The sequence below is a fragment of the Gallus gallus genome, chromosome 1 (assembly GCF_016699485.2).
Source record: "Gallus gallus isolate bGalGal1 chromosome 1, bGalGal1.mat.broiler.GRCg7b, whole genome shotgun sequence".
In the NCBI taxonomy this organism is placed as follows: domain Eukaryota; kingdom Metazoa; phylum Chordata; class Aves; order Galliformes; family Phasianidae; genus Gallus; species Gallus gallus.
The window spans coordinates 10,700,727-10,717,575 of NC_052532.1; the positions used below are offsets into that span (position 1 = coordinate 10,700,727).

General features: G+C 35.2%; 1 protein-coding gene across 5 annotated transcripts in view; it reads left to right on the forward strand.

The window, feature by feature from the left end:
- The window catches only part of CACNA2D1 (calcium voltage-gated channel auxiliary subunit alpha2delta 1), a 359,566-nt gene that overhangs the window by 273,030 nt on the left and 69,687 nt on the right, over positions 1–16,849 (forward strand). For all 5 annotated transcript variants that reach the window (XM_025151418.3, XM_025151425.3, XM_025151441.3 and 2 more), the window contains exons 11-12: positions 6,351–6,509; positions 11,893–11,997. In XM_025151418.3, the coding sequence (XP_025007186.1) occupies positions 6,351–6,509; positions 11,893–11,997 (264 nt within the window). The remainder of the gene's footprint in view (positions 1–6,350; positions 6,510–11,892; positions 11,998–16,849) is intronic.

The window sequence follows — 16,849 nt, forward strand, 5'->3', positions numbered from 1 at the left end:
TGGTCATGAGTGGTATTCCCCAAGGGTTGGTGTTGGGGTTCATCCTGCTGAATATCTTTAGTGACTATCTGGATAAGAGAATTTAGTGCACCCTCAGTAATTTTGCAGATGACACCAAATCAAGGGGAAGTGTTCTTGAGAGTAGGAAGGCCCGTTAGTGGGATCTGGACAGGCTGGATAGGTGGACTGAGGCTAATGGTATGAAGTTTAGCAAGAACAAGTACTGGGTCCTGCACTTTGGCAGAAACAACCCCAGGCAACTCTACAGGTTTGGGGCAGAGTGGCTGGAAGACCATGTAGAGGAAACAGACCTGGGGGTATTGGTTGATGCTTGGCTGAACATGAGCCAGCAGTGTGCTCAGGTGGCTACAGCGTTCTGGCTTCTATCAGAAATAATGTTGCCAGCAGGACCAGGGAGGCAATCATCCTCTGTACTCTGCTTTGATAAGGCTGCAACTCAAGTGCTGTGTTCAGTTTTGGGTCCCTCACTATAAGAAAGACATGGAGGCCCTGAAGGCTGCCCAGAAATGAACAGTGAAGCTGTGAAGGGTGTGGAGCACAAGCCTTATGAGGAATGATCAGGGAACTAGGACTGTTTAGTCTGAAGATGAGGAGGCTCAGGGGAGACCTTACCACCCTCTATAACTGCCTGAAAGGAGGTTGTGTCAAGATGGGTGTTGACCTCTTCTTCTGGGTAAGTAGCTATAGGATGAGAGGAAATGGCCTCAAGTTGCACCAGAGGAGGTGCAGGTCAGATATTATTCATAGAATTATAGAATCGTAGAATGGCCTGGGTTGAAAAGGACCATAGTGATCATCTAGTTTCAACCTCTCTGCTAGGTGCAGGGCCTCGAACCTCTTGACCAGGCAGCCCAGAGCCACATCCGGACTGGTATATATATGTATTATATAAATATTAGGAAGAGTATAATATATACTATATATATTTGGAGGAGTTTATTCTCAGAAAGAGTGGTGAGGTGTTGGAACAGGCTGTCCAGGGAGGTGGTGGAGTCACCATCCCTGGAGGTATTTAAGAAATGGGTAGATGTGGTATTCAGGAACATTGTTTAGTGGGTGATACTGGAGGTAGGTGTATGGTTGGACTAGATGATCTCAGAGGTCTTTTCCAACCTTAGTGATTCTATGATTCTCTGAAAATAATAGCTATCAAAGGGCAAATTTGAGGACTTCGAGTTGATTGCACAAACGAAAAGGAAAAGGCAACAGCATATTATGATGTTCTAATAGTGGGGAATTGAGATTAAAGTTTATAACCATGTTTTTGCTTCTAATTTGTTTTCTTCCCTGTTGCTTCACTTCTCTCTAAAATAAAATGGGAATAGTTCTATTTCACAAGGACGCAGGGATGGGTGGATGGCCCTTGGAAACACATGCTATGTGTTTCTTCCTAAAGCTTGTCAGCTGGAGAGAGGTCAACTGGTAGCTACAAAAGATAGATCTGTGAAAATATTTCCCAGTAGGCAAGCTAGTGTGCTTCTTCTCAGAATTTAGTATATTAAATAGAATCCTGTTTTAGGAAAAATAAAATATCATTGCATGTGTTCTGCTTCTTTCTTTTGTTAGCTGCTTTTTCTTTTCTTTCTTATTTTTTTTCCCAGACTGCTTGATATCCTTGATCTTTCTGCTGACCTTAGAATAAATTTCAGTACCTGTTTATGTCACTCCTAAACACTTATCCTTCTTTTTGCTGCCTTCTTCCATGAGTTTGTGGTTTGTTGTTTTTTTTTCCTGTTGTCTTATACTGCCTTCTTAATAACAACACCTGTCTGTAGAGTGTCTTGATAGTCATATTTTGACCTACCATCATTACTGGAATAAATAGGACAAAAATCATTATTTGTTTCTCTTCCATTGAATCCTCTAATATACTAGTGTTCAGGTAGGAGTTCGAATAATTATTGAAGAAGGGTGCTGTTTGTGAGAGCAGGTGGAGGATCTGGAAAAAATGGCTTTTAGCAGTATAGAAATAACCGTTCATGAATCAGTAGAGGGTTTGGGAATGCCAACCTTCAGACTTGTCCTTTAGTTTGTCTCTTACGGCTTTGTATTGTGGAGGTCTGTGTGCCTGGAGGAGCCTCTAGCTTACTAAAACTTCTCAACAGGCAGGAAAGATTTCCTATTCTTACAAACTTCACTCCATAATTTTCATTTTATAGTTTTCATTGGTTTTGCAAATTAGTCTTTGTATTCTTGGAAGGATGAAAGTAAAGCAATAGGACTTTTAGATTGGTATTTCCATTTTTGACCTCCTCCAGAAGGGCAAAGTTTAAGACATACTAAATGCAAATCTTGTTGTTCAGATTTTCATATCAAATTGAATTGATTAATTTATCTTTCAAGTTGTTGAATTTCTCAGTACATGGCCAAAAATTGTAGTGACCATTTGAGGTCTGCTAGATGAATTTCTCTCACTCTTTTATTGCCCCCATAACAGACTTGGGTTCTGTTGCCCCGGGGCAGGAGGTTTTGATTCCCTCAGGCCTGACCTGAAAGGTAGACACTACAGAAAGATGTAAATTATCTGGATGGGGAGAAATAATCCATTCAGAATATACAATTAGCTCCTACGGTGTGTTATATAGTTGCAAGACAAAATTCATTGTATTAATACTTCTCTGTAGTTTGAAATAAAAGCTGAGGTTATTCTGTTGCTATTAATTTCCAAGTGTTTTGTGGCAAGCCCACTTATTTTAGCTTAGATACAGGAATGAGGTTTTATATAGCTGACAAAGTAGAATCTGTCACTGATGTTGACTTACTATACAGGTGGTTTTATATCTTAGTAATTGAAGGGTTTGCCTCCAAATGTCATCTGTTGTTCTGCAAGTGACTTATTCATCCCATGGCATCGTAAACAAATTCTACTTATTTTCTCTTTACCAGAATAACATTTTTATGACATATGTTTATCTTTACTGCAGAAGCTGGGGGGAAAATCCAGTAGGACAGATACCCAGTTGATATGTTTTTTTATAGATTCATTGGGAGTATTTTATTCAATAAAGTATGGGTTAGAGTTACTTCAATTTTAAACCTTTGGCAGGACTTGATTTGATAAGAATGGGAACTTTCTGAATTGTTTCTTGAAATGCTGCATTTTCTTTCTTCCTGTAAAATACTAAGTGACTGAATATAATGTTATCTGATTTTGAAGAAAAAAGCCAAACTTAAATAAGCATTATGCAGCCAGTAATTCTAAAAGGCTTATTGCAGACATTTCATCTTTTGTTACCTGAATGTGTGAAATATTATTGCCACTATTTCTACCATACTTCAGGTTAGCGTAACAGAAACTAGTGAAAACTGTCTCAGTTTGCCTAATTCAAAGTTATGAATAGTTTTGGAATTTGTAATGTGGTCATCTGGTTAAAGAGCAAAATTTATTTAGCACTGTATACTGGAAATGACAGGCCGATTTTAAGGGCAGTCTGAAGGCTTTTACATTTGAAATCCTTCAATCACTTCAGTACTTTTCTGGATTTCAGATTCATTAAATGTAGCCCTGAATTTTGTTCCCCCTTTCGAACATTTTTTCAGTTGCATTTAAGTCATCAAGCTCTTTCTTTCACCTGCTAGCAAACAGGTAAGTGTTCAGTTTGTAAGATTATTTTTCCATTTACTGATTCCTCTATCTACTTAAAAGCTCTCCTCATCTGCTCTGTTGACTAATGTTAGCATAAACATTAAATGTTGTATTTCAGAGCAACTGGCTCAATGATTTTCTTAATTAAATTATAGCTTTTGCAGACACCGAGTGATTTAATTCTCCATTCTACAAATGTGCTATTTCTATCCTTCATTTTACAACAACATTTGTCTGTTTGTTGATGCAGCTGTGTTGACCTTGACTTTTTTTTTTCTTTGTTTGGTTTAAATCACATGGAAGTACAGTAGAGGTTACTTGTTAATTGTTAACACAAATTGATCCAGAATTCCTGTTAATTTTTGAAATGGCATTTTTGTATCTGTAATTACCAATCCATATGTTAAACATCTGACCTTCATAGAAATACTTGCCTTGATAACATTTGCAGGACTGCTAGGGGACAATTTTGGAATTTAACGTTAGTGGCATTTCAGGGAGAAAATTTCACTTATCACTAAACCTTCAATGAAACACCAGTAACCACTGAAATTAGCTCATTGAATCATTTGCATCAAATGTTACTGATGAAGATGTTTTCAGACATCCTTTTCAGATGAAAGGCCTTTGTAGAGCAAAGGTACTTATCAGACAGCATTTTTATTCTCCCTGTGATTCTACTGTAACCCCAATTCACAATTACAATTTATTTTCAAAAATTGTATTTTTTAAAATTGCATCTTATTTTTCCCTGCCATGTTTACAAAATCAGATGAAAACAAGCTGAAATAATTCCACAGCACTGTGTTTTCACTACCACATGGCCAGTGTTTCTAATGGTCACAGGGTGATTTATTGGTTACTTCTGTATAAAACACAATTGAGCTTGTCAGTGTTTTGCGTCAGAGTGAATTGATTACAGTTGCATGATCATTTGGTGGTTTTGTTGAGCAGGCTAAGTGTACTGCTTAAACACAGTGTAAGTATCACATCAAGATACTGAGGGGAAATAGAAAAATGAGTGACCATAATGTGTCTGAGTCTTAGGGAGGAGTGTTATAAATTATAAAGGCTTTAAAATCATGCAAATAAAACTTTTAGAGTCTAGCATGGAGTATTACACTTTAATAGCAGTAGAGAGTCAGTCCTTACCAAAATCCTTCTTTTCTGGGAAATGTGGAATAGAATAAAGGAATATTCAAACTGAAAATTTTGGTCTGTGTAATCCAATTCTGTGTTCATTTATTTTAAAGATGAAGTATACATGGTGACAGTGGGAGTACTGGAAAATAATTTTTATATTCATTACTACATCCTGTTTCCATACTTTTACTAATGAATATTATTTAGATACGTGATGTTGTATTTAGAGTCACTGTATTATGAAAATTAAATCCCTGATACCTCTGTGCTGTTCTGTGTTTCAGTGATTAAGCTGTCTTGCTTCCTCTCCACTTTCTGTCTTTTACATACGAACGTTTCTATTTCCTGACATACAACTGCATAGTGAATAAAGGATGCTTTCCATACATATATATTTCTTAGTGCTTTTCTGTTACAGAAATACTTTTATTTAATTTCATATCTTTCATTATTAATCTCTGTTGACTGCTCTAAAAGTAATATTTGCTACCTACTTTTTAAGCAAAAAGCAGAATAAAGTTTTTGTGTTTATTTTTTTCTGTAATACAATTGAATTTGTAAATTCTGTGTAAGTCAGAATTACAAATATTAATTTTAATTGTCTTATTGTTATGTATAATATAGTATAAAATTCTAAGAGTTCTAGTCTGAGCAGTTATTGAAACCCATGACTTTATCTGCTTTATTTTCTATGCAGTCCCACTGAACTAAGTAACAGTGTTGAGATTTAAACCTAAACAACCCCTTGATTTTGAAGTTATTTTAGGGTTTTTCACTAAGTTTTCACCACAGATAGCTATCATGTTAAACATATTTCTACACTTCTCTCTCTGCTAAGGTATATATGTATGTGTGTGTATATACAGAGACCATAAACTGACTTACACTTGTGCATGTAGAAACTTTTTTCCGTATGCTTTTAATTAAAATCATGAACTCTTATAGATGACACAATTTGTCAGGAAGTAGGTTTTTTTGGTACTTTTTATTATAGAGCTTAAATATTTGTTTTCTTAATACACAAATTTGCATTGTTCTTAACAATATTCTCCTTTTTACAGCTATACTCTCATTATTCCTTTCTCCCGAGAGTGTATTTGGTTTTCTACAAGCTATTTGTTTTAATTTATTATGACTTTCAAGTTTCATTGTTAAGCAGGTTAGCCGTAAATTAACACATACAATATAGAAATTGCTTGATAATTTAACCAACATTTTCAGTGATTAAGAAATCAAAATAAATGTATTTCCATATTTCTGTTCTGACTTCCCTAGCTCTGTGTTTCTTTTATTACATGAGCTTGAAACAAAACTTACGGGATTTTTTCCATTGTCTTATTGTAGAGATTATTGGGTTACAACAAAGAATGAAGTACCAAATGACTTTTTTTTATTATATTTATTGCCCAATTTTGGAATCACCAAATGGACATTCACACTGGGAATTGGACATTCACATAGTGGAAATTAATGTCCAGGTGTCACATGTTTCATATCTTGGACCAGACAGATATTAACATTTACTACTTTCGTATCTAGAAAAGAAAATTAAATGAATTGTATATTTGTGTCTTTAATACTATTTCTGTTTATTTCATAGTTTAATAATAATGCTCAGAACGTCAGTTGCTTTAATCATCTTGTCCAAGCTAATGTGAGGAACAAGAAGAAGCTGAAGGAAGCTGTGGATAAAATCTCTGCTAAAGGAATTACTGATTACAAAAAAGGCTTTAGCTACGCTTTTGAACAGCTGCTCAATGTAAGTATGAAAGTCATCTCTCATTGCTGAAATTGAGTTAGGAGAACTTGAATGTTCAGAAGGCATTTGTGTGCTCCTCTATTGTCACAGATAATCAGTACAATACCTTCATTTAGCAAGTGAAATTATCCCAACAATATAAATAGCCTGGGTTGAAGAGGACCTCAAGAGTTATTTAGTTTCAAGCCCCTGCCATGGACAGGGTCACCAACCACAAGACCAGGCTGCCCAGAGCCACATCCAGACTGGCCTTGAATGCCTCCAGGGATGGGGCATCCACAACCTCCTTGGGCAACCTGTTCCAGTGTGTCACCAGCCTCTGTGTGGAAAAACTTCCTCCTAATATCTAATCCAAACCTCTCCTGTCTTAGTTTAAAACCATTCCCCTTCATCCTATCACTGTCAATCCATGTAAACAGTCGTTTTCTTTGTTGAACCTCCAAATCTTGACAGATTGCTAAGGTTTGAGAATAGATTTGGTTTTCACTTTTCTAGTACTGTTTTTACTTTATTCGTACATGCAATTTTATATTTATTATGTTTCATGATTTATTGACCTTAGCTTGAGCAGGACACAAAGAACAGATGACTATTAGATAACTGATATTAGGTATCTGAGACAATTGCAATATATTTCTCTACCTAATGGGCAAAATGAGCAATTTCCTCAAAAATTGAGTGCCTTGTCTTCATGTTTTAATATCATTATATGTCCTAGTTTTCATGCAAGCACTGGCTTTCTGAGTAGTAATGTTTCCTATTAACCACAAATGTTCTGTTAGTCATTTTTAGTACCTCTTTGTTTTAAAAAAATATTTCATAGAATCCTAGAGTCATAGAATCACCAGGGTTAGAAAAGACGTCTGAGATCATCAGCCCAACTGTCCACCTACAACCAATATTGCCTACTAAACCATGTCCCTAAGTCCCATGTCTATGTGTTCCTTGAACAACCAGGGACAGTGACTCCACCACCTCCCTGGGCAATGTGTTTCAATGCCTCACCACTCTCTGTGAGAATAAATTCTTCCTAACATCCAACCTGAACCAGCCCAGGCATGACTTGTGGCTATTATTTCTCATCCTTTAGCTAGTTATCTGGGACAAGAAGCTGACACCCACCTGTCTCGCTCCAATTTGTAGGAGGGAGAGGAGGTTCTTTGATATATATATACCTGACATGAGATTAAGAAACAACAGTTCAAATGTTGCTCCAGCCAGTTTATTACAAATCCTAGTCATTTAGGGAGGTGGGGAAGGGAAGAAGGGCAATAGAAAAGATAGGAAATAAAAGCAAGGAGTTTTTGTAGGAAGCAAGAGGGAGATAGTCACCACCATGGGTACGGCAGGGTTCATAGTTCAGTCACTGATCTTCAGTAGGGGTGGGTCATCGGATGTTGTTGTTTCATTGACGATGATGATGATGACTTTTCAATGGTAGTACAAACTTATTTGGAAGTCCGAAGTGGTTGAGTCAGCTCTCCTTGGAGTGGCATCATCTGGCTCTGGAATCTCAGCAGAAACTCCTTTGTTCCCATCTTCTGGGCCTTGCCAGCAGATAAGAGGGAGCAGGGATGCCCACCTGCATCCTGTTTTTCACAGAACATGATGGTATCATTCCCCAATTTTCCTGTATGAACCTGGGGCTATTTAGTCACAGGCCGGATCTTCCGCCAGTAAACACTCCTGAGCACTCTCTTCTGGAGGCAAACAGCTCCAAAGAAATGTTTTCAAATGTAAAATTGTCCACACAGTGATGTTGATTGACACACAGGAACACCCACCTCTCATCTAAGTCAAAGTGTTATCACAAGAAATGCCTCAGAAAGCAAGCTTTGAGCCACAAAACAAAGAAGGATTCATACACCACCTCATCACCGCCTCCTTTCAGGTAGTTGTAGAGAGCTATAAGATCACCTCTGAGCTTCTTCTTCTCCAGTCTAAGCAATCCTAATTCCTTCACTCACACTCCATAAGACTTGTGCTCCAGAGAGTTTACATTTCATCTTCATAAAGACATATATTTGATCTTAACCTTAAAGTAAATAAAGCTATACCAATTTACAGACGCTAATGATTTAGCATAATAAATATTAAATGTATTATTTTTAAAAGAATTCTTTTTTTTCCATGATATCTCTCAGTGGAGACACCTTTACTTATTATATCCTCCTCGTCTACCCGATTTTGGACTTAAGGAAGCATTTCGGACATTGTGCATGTGGCTTAGGGGTAGAACTCATTGAAAATTTTCTCATGTCATGAAATTTTGATAGAGAAAAGGAAAATACAATGTTTCCAGCAGTACTTACTCAGCAGATCAGTTTTGATTAATAAAGGGCTTTGGTGGAAAAATAATTGTGTGATGTCTGCTGATAGGAGCGTAAGTCTGCCTGCAGAATTTTAAAAGTTGTTAGAGTTTCTCAGACCAGCCTTAATAACACTGCTTCTTTGTTTCTATCCATTGCCATCTCATGCAGAAGGAACCAGGAAGACACAAGAAATTTTGCCAAACACAACTGGTTCCTCACAGCATTTATATTTGATTAACATTCTGTATTACGTTTGCTGTAATACCATGTAAGTACTTTGTGTTCAGGCCATAAAAGAAGACTTGAACACAGGGGAAGATTCAAAGTGGACTTGTTTTACGATTGAAAAATTGCTTAAAAAATAATTAGGGATTAGTTTCATAGTGGGACTGTGTCTCTGCTTACGGGAGACAGAGGTGTAATTAGTCTCACAGAATCTCTGTGAGCCTGTATATTATGACTGGATATTGTGGATGGTTATATCAAGGGAAATTAAAAGGTTGCACTAGGTAATAGAAATAGTCATTCTTTCTAGCTATTGACAAATCCATTTGGCAGGGAGAGTAAAAGTCTGCTGATGGTGTCAATGCTAGACTCTGTTGGCAAGGTGGTATAGTAGGTGAATATAATACAGGCTTAAACCAGTAATAAAAAATATGCTTAGGGATAGTTTCCTCTTACATTTATGATTTCAAGTAATCCAACTGCTTTAAGGTCAATCGAAATTGAATATTTTAAGCAACTTACATTTCTGTAGGAATTTTGGTGCATTGTTTCTTGGTGAAAGTTACTTTAAAAAGTTTTCATTCATACCGAAGTAATATTTTTTTAGTGTCATGAAAAAACATGTTGTCCAGTGTACTGCTAGATTAAAATAGATACTTCCAGTTTTTTTAACACGCTAATTCAAATTCATATTAGTAAACATAATTCCATAATTTCTGAGGTATTTTTAATTATTTATTATTACATTAACTGACTATTTCTTAGAAATTAATGTTTTAACTTCAGCAATTCAACAGTTTTTCCTTCATATCACAATAAATACGATTTGTCTTCTATTCATCTCTTCTTGATTCAGGTAGATGATTTTTGCCTTGCTTTATGTTCTCTTTCTAGGTGGCATAAAATTCATAATGATAATTTATTCCTAAAATGTCATTTCACAAAGTTTAATCCCAGCCTTACACTTAATGAGTTAATTTTGAGGATATGAAACTCATCGGAAGAAAAACCACACAGTTTTAAGTACAGTATAAAATAGATAATGTCTTGCTTAGGTTTTTGAAAGAATCTGAAATGACCTTCATCAAGAACAAGAGAGAGCTAAAACCAAGTGCCTATTCTTGGTTCCAACTTGCTTTGTTTCGAGGTTTATGCTGAGAAACCAGGTTTAAGATTTCGTATTAAATCACTGTAAGTGTACATGAGTTCCTTTATTTATGAAGTATCTACTCTACTTTTATTACTTTTTTAATATAAAGAATATTGCAACCCAAAGCAGTATCTTGTAAGTCATATTTCACAAGTAAAAAAGGGTCATAAATTATTTAATTCCAAATGAACAAGAGTGTGCTGATGAGACTAAAGGGAATGTATTGATTTCAAGGGATTTTTTATTTGTTACTGTATGTGGGAAAATAATTGGAATTGTTTTTTGTTGTTTGTTTGTGAGTTTGTTGATTAAATAAGTACTTATTCCCTGGACATTGACCTACCAATACAGAACATTTCTGAGGCAAACTTATTCATCTATGAATATAATATAATAATAATATAATGCAAATAATGTTTTGATTTTTAATCTGCTGGTAGAACTGTGGAGCTGCAACGTTGAGGATAACTGGCTGATGTTGGACTGTTTGGTGTTGGGTCCCTCTGTTACAGAACAGCAATGAGTCATATCAGAGAGCAGGATGAAAAGTAATAAAGGGGAGTGGGATTATCTCACCTGACTAGCCAGGTGAAAGTTAATCATTTATTCTATTAGCAAAGACTAAAGCAAGGGAGGATTTGGTTCTGTGGAAAGATCACCCTACTATTTCTCTTTCTGAGTGTATAGTGAATTAATGTACAAAATGTAGCTTATGGAGAGCGATGTTCATTTTATTCCACAGAATTTCTAAGTGTTTTACTCTTCCACATGCAGCTACTCAGAAGTACCAGGACATGCCTGGCTAGGATCTCTTGTATGCAACACAGAGTACAAGGAATGTTGGCTGTACAACTTAAGATTGTTTAGACTAGATAGAGCTTTTCAGGCAATGAGGAGCTGTGATGAATGCCAGCAGAGGAGCCCGTGGCTCCTTTTGTAAGGAGCCAAAATTCCTATTCATCTCTCTGTTGTTCTGGCTTTGGAACTCCACTTTTATTTCTTTGCATGGTACACTGTGTTTTTCTCAGTGGCTTTACTAGTTACTTTGACTGCTGAATTAGGAGTCAAGGGAGCTTCTCCTCAATTCTCATTGTTCCAGGCTCCTTCTCGAGAAATACTGAAGAGTCTCTGAGCAGGAGTCCAGCAGAAAAAAAATGCGTATTCCTTATTTTATTTTATTTTATTTTATTTTATTTTATTTTATTTTATTTTAAGTGCACACTCAGTAATTCATATTTAGTAATTCACATCATATTCAGTAATTCATTACAAGGCTATTGTTTCCACATTTCCAAAATGACAGCAAGGATGGAAAAGAGAAAATTAAAAATATTCAGAGGCTGTCACTGTATGAATCTCAGATCACTGTAATGATGCAGAGCATCTGTAGAGCTACGCCGTGGAGATTATGCCAAAGTTTGGTGGTGGTCCTCATTGCTCTGAATAGATCTTAAAACTGTTGGGCTTAACTGTCATAGAATGAAAAAAAGGCTTTTTTGGTGGTTATTTTTTTTGGAAGGAAGTACTGCATAAAATACTGGAAGACTTCATAAGTATTTTTATTGCTCCCAGAGTGCAGGAATTTTCCCTTCTATGTTAAAGTAATAAACATTTTGACGTGAAAGCCATCAAATAGAACAATTGTTATTCTTTATAGCCTGAAATAAACTATAAGCTTCTGTTTGTATTCCTACAGCACAGCGTTTCTAGAGCTAACTGCAATAAGATTATAATGTTGTTTACGGATGGTGGTGAGGAAAGAGCACAAGAAATATTCCATAAATATAATGAAGACAAAAAAGTAAGTGATATATGAAAGATTTTCTTATATTAGTTACAATAGTATCATGTGGAAAGTTTAAATACAGAAATAAAAGCATTTTGGTATGTGTATAAAATATTCTTTAAAAATTTATAATCACTGAACTTTTGGGCACTTAAAGCTGTCTAAATCTATGATGTTTATCTGAAAAAAAATGTAAAATATATTTAATGTTTGCACTTTGTAACTCACTGTTGTCAAGTGGTACAGAAGTGCACCATTAGTCATTCAGAATTAAATGCTAATAGCATTTTTCTTGCTTTACTGTAATCCTTGCACTATCAAGTGGAATCACAGGTAGTTAAATAATATGGTATATATCTCATCACTGTGAGTATTTTCAATATGTTTTGTTGTTCATCAAACAAAGGTCTAAAAAATCTGAATCTAAACAGTTTTGGTCTAGAAGAAAACCACCCATCTTTCCCTGTGAGGCTAATTACGAAACTGAGTGTCTTAACTAGTAAAGGGGCAATTTTCTGGTGTTGGTGCAGTGTTCTGTAATTCAACCAGAATTATGGACTTGACACAAGAATCACTGGATTTTGTGCTGATCAGATCGGCTTTTTCATATGTGTGTGAAATAAAACAGGTTTATGGTTGTTTTCTACTATGTTTCAGGTATATCATTATGCTCAGAAGATTAATTTATTTCTAAAGAAAAGTTAAATATAAACTGGGTTCATATTGTAACAAAGAACTTACCTATACCAATTGTTTGAACATGCCTCTAGATGTTAGATTACAGTTTCCTAAGACATTTTAGTAGTTGCCGTGCATGTCTATGTGTAAAGCAGTAGAAGTATTCCAATGGAAATACACACACATTTGAATTATTCCCTTCAAAAGGGGAGCTAGGAATGCAAGACAATTTCCATCTCCACCAATGATTCATGTAGTGACCATTAATAATAATTTTATGTCTGTTTTATAATAGTATTTCACATAGAATGATGTTGTGGGATGTTGTTATTCTTTGTGTCTGTATTTTTAAACTGACAATTAGAAAGAACAGTTCAAATCAGAGCAACTCATGTGTCACACATGGCTGTATTCTGAAAATATATGCAGAGATTCCTCTACAAATGTGGACTTGATAGCTTTTATTATATTACAAATGCTATAAACTAAAGGAGAGACAAATGAGGAGAATACAGTATTCATTGCTTATTATTTTCCATTTAATTTGCTGTGTTAGTAGAAAAGTACAGAAACATATCTAGTTGAAACACCTGAACAGATTTTCAGTGCTGTGATTTGTGGTCTTACATCATGCCTGACAATCACTCTGTGAAGTATAATTAATGAAATACAATTTAGAATGGCTGTTTTTCTGCATCTCTTGATACTGCAAATTTACACTGCCAAGAGTTGGGCTGTTTTGTTGTATAATAGTATGGATACTTTTATATGTAATATATTTTCACTTTCTTGTTCTCTCTACCAAGTGGATGTTCAGATTTTTTGTTGCACATAACAAGTGTGTAATGGTGGCAACAGTCACAGTTGGATTTCTGACTGCTTAAGTGTATTTCCATACATAATTAAGTGTAGTGCAGGTACAGTTCAAGGTCATTTTCCTACAAATTTACATTCTGAGTATCTACAAATCCATATCTGTAAGAAATTATATTTTGTTACTGGATTCTTAGATGCCATCCTTGCTGTTTTTTTCTCTGAGGTAACTATGGAAATAAAACAGACACTAAGAAAAATTTGCAGGTATAATTCTTCCTCTTCATCATAGTTTTCAATCAGAAACAATTCTTGTCTTATTGAAAGGAAATTTATGGTTGGAAACTTTCTAATGGAACAGTAAATTCATTTTTAAAAATAATAACAAAACTTCCCTGACAATCCTTTGAATATTCTAGTTTTTTAAAAAAGATTAAAATAATAATGGTAAATATGATATACATTATATAATATGTATGCGTATATGAAATAATGAAATAAAAATTATATATATATATATATTTAAATAAAACTAACACAAAACACCCTTTTGGTGATCTGTTCCTTGGTTATACTACCCTTAATCCCAAATCTTGTTCCTTTTCTATCTATCTTCATACTACTGTACATGTGTACAAGTGTACTATGTACACTTCATACAGTAATAACAGCATTGGCAGACACAATCTAACTGGAAAAATATAATATCATTTTAATTTTCTGAGGTAATGGTCACATAGCATTACCTTCTTAGATTGCATAGTAGGCTGCTTCCATGATCAGATATTAGATTTTATGTGAATCTAGGTTCTGTTGTCCAGAAATTTCTTAAACTTACTTTTTTTTTCTTGTTCAAAGAAATGGTTTCATTCAAATATATTATTACTTGTTTTCATCTTTCTGATGTAAAATGTCTTCAGCTCTCTGCCTATTTTCTACTTCATGTCATTAACTTTGTGATTCTTCCCCATGAAAGAAGTTTAAATGAATTTTATGCTGTCAGATGACAGGATTTAGTACATCTGTGTACATTTCCCTTAGTGCCACCCTCGGAGTTTAGAAGTGAAAGGATGCAGTAAGCAATTTAAAAGTACTGAAAAGCATCTTGGATTCCAGTCTGGAAAACTGCTCTGTTAAATTACTGGATTTCACATGTTTGGGTTAGGATGTAGGTTTATAGACAGTTTGCTGTCTTTACAAATCAAAGTATGAAGATTATTTTAAAATCTATAAAACTTCTTTTGAGGAGGAACTCTCCTGGTTTTCATCTATTTGAAACTGAAAAAATACAGTTATGTTTTACCTTTGCATGGCTTTTTCCCTCTATAAACCCAGATTTCATTGTCACAGATTGCAACTATATGCCGTACTTGATATTTAAAAATTGGCTTGTTTACCTTTAAGGTGACATTTGGGGCAGTCACATTAAATGTGTGAAATACCACACACTATGAATTCCAGGAATGTGGGTGGTAAATTTGCTTTTTATTTGCACTCATCCTGCAGATGGCTTCACTGAAGATAGCAATATAAATTCAACTGAAATACAGGCACAGTAGGCATTCTGCATCCTAAGAATTTTGAATTCAGCTTAAAAATAGAAAACTAATACAGTTCTTCAGGGCAGATTGTGCACTCGGAAATCTGTGTTATGAGGAATTGCTCAATTTATGTGAATAGGAAAAAGATCTTATATGTAGCTCATGCACTTTCAGTTGTCTGACATTTCCTGCCATGACAGATGTCTTGGGTGGTCAGATGGACAGCTTTCAGGTGGGAGGAGAAGCACTACGTCGGTCTCATGTCTCATTCTCACCAAATTATCTGTAATGATTAATACAACCTCATGGCATTGTCATTTGAGAAGAAAAGGTATAAAGAGAAGTGTTTCAACAACTCAGTTATATTATAAATAGTTCTGTGTGGTGGGCACAGAGCTGCTACAGTGATAGAAGCCCAGTGTGAAGAGGCTCCAACCTCAGAAGTTCCACTGAGAAATTTAGGACCATCAAGTGTCTTCTTTCAAATGTGACAGATTCAGTGTTTCTGTTGCATGATATAATTAAACCTCTATGAGAAAACATTTGCAAAACGTTCTTCTAAAATGAAAAATTCTTCTGCTATCATAACCAAAGGAGGGAAACGTTTTTGTTTTTGTTTTTTTTTTTCCATTGGATTGCATCTATTATAGCGCAACCTCATATTGGTATGAATAAAAAAGATAAATATTTAGTGTTAATCTAGGCAATGGTAGATGAGCCATTCCTGACAAGCCTGAAAGCATTATTTCTGACTACAAATGACCACTGAGAGAACTGATGACATTTCTACTTGGGATAGCCATGGGATTCTGATTAGGTGTCAGACTGAATAACTGTAACTTTCTAGAGTTACTCACAAAGCTGAAAATAAAAACAGCATATTTCTCAGCACCAATATCAACCTCTGATGAGGCTTAACAACAAGCAGTGTCAAAACTCTTGTGTTTCTGTGTTTCAGATCTGTGACATGGGATATAGCATAAAGTAAGGACTGAAGTGAGCAAAGTTCTAATTTGTCTGAATGGCATGTAGCATAATTTCATAGATAAGATAGCGAAAGTGCTAAGCAAATCTTTAAGCTTTCAGTTTTTAGATTGTTGTCTGGGCCATACTCCACTTGCCTTCTGTAATCTTTAGAGAGGCAGAGGCTGTTATTATTTCTCCCTAGACAGCCTCCTTGTGCTGTGAATTTTATTGAAGTGATGGTACAGAGAACCACCCCATAACAGAAAACATTTCCAGCCAGCTGGTTGAGCTGGCTCACTGACTCCTTCCCTAGTCGCTTCTGTCTTAAGAGCGTGTCCAGCTCTTAATTTTAATTTGTTGTATGCACTGTGGCTTTCACAACTGGTAAAGCTAGAACATTCTGGGTAAAATTTGGGTCAGTACTCACACATTTCACAGTCAGTTCCTTGTGTTTTCTGTTGTATGCTTTTTTTTTTTTTTTTTTTTTTTTTCCCATTTAATTAAATTGGCAACTGTTAGTAGAGAGCTTGCTGCAGAAATATCTTATTCTTAAGGTAAATTGTGTTTTTTACTAATTTCTTAGCCCCATTTATTTATGAAGGATTCACAACATAATCAACAGTCCTATCTTCTCAGTTCCTAACATAGATTAATGTCATTTAATTTATGAATATAAATATTCCATATCAGTAGCCTTCCTCCTGTGACAGTTGCTATTTGGAAAAACTTCAGTAGTAACTACATTGCACAGTACTAGGTGGTTTAAGGTCACAAATTTGTAAATCCAGAAAATAATATTTTTTATCCTTTTTTTTTGTTTGTTTGTTTTTAAAGTGTGATATGAGGTACACATCTTTCCTCATTTACCT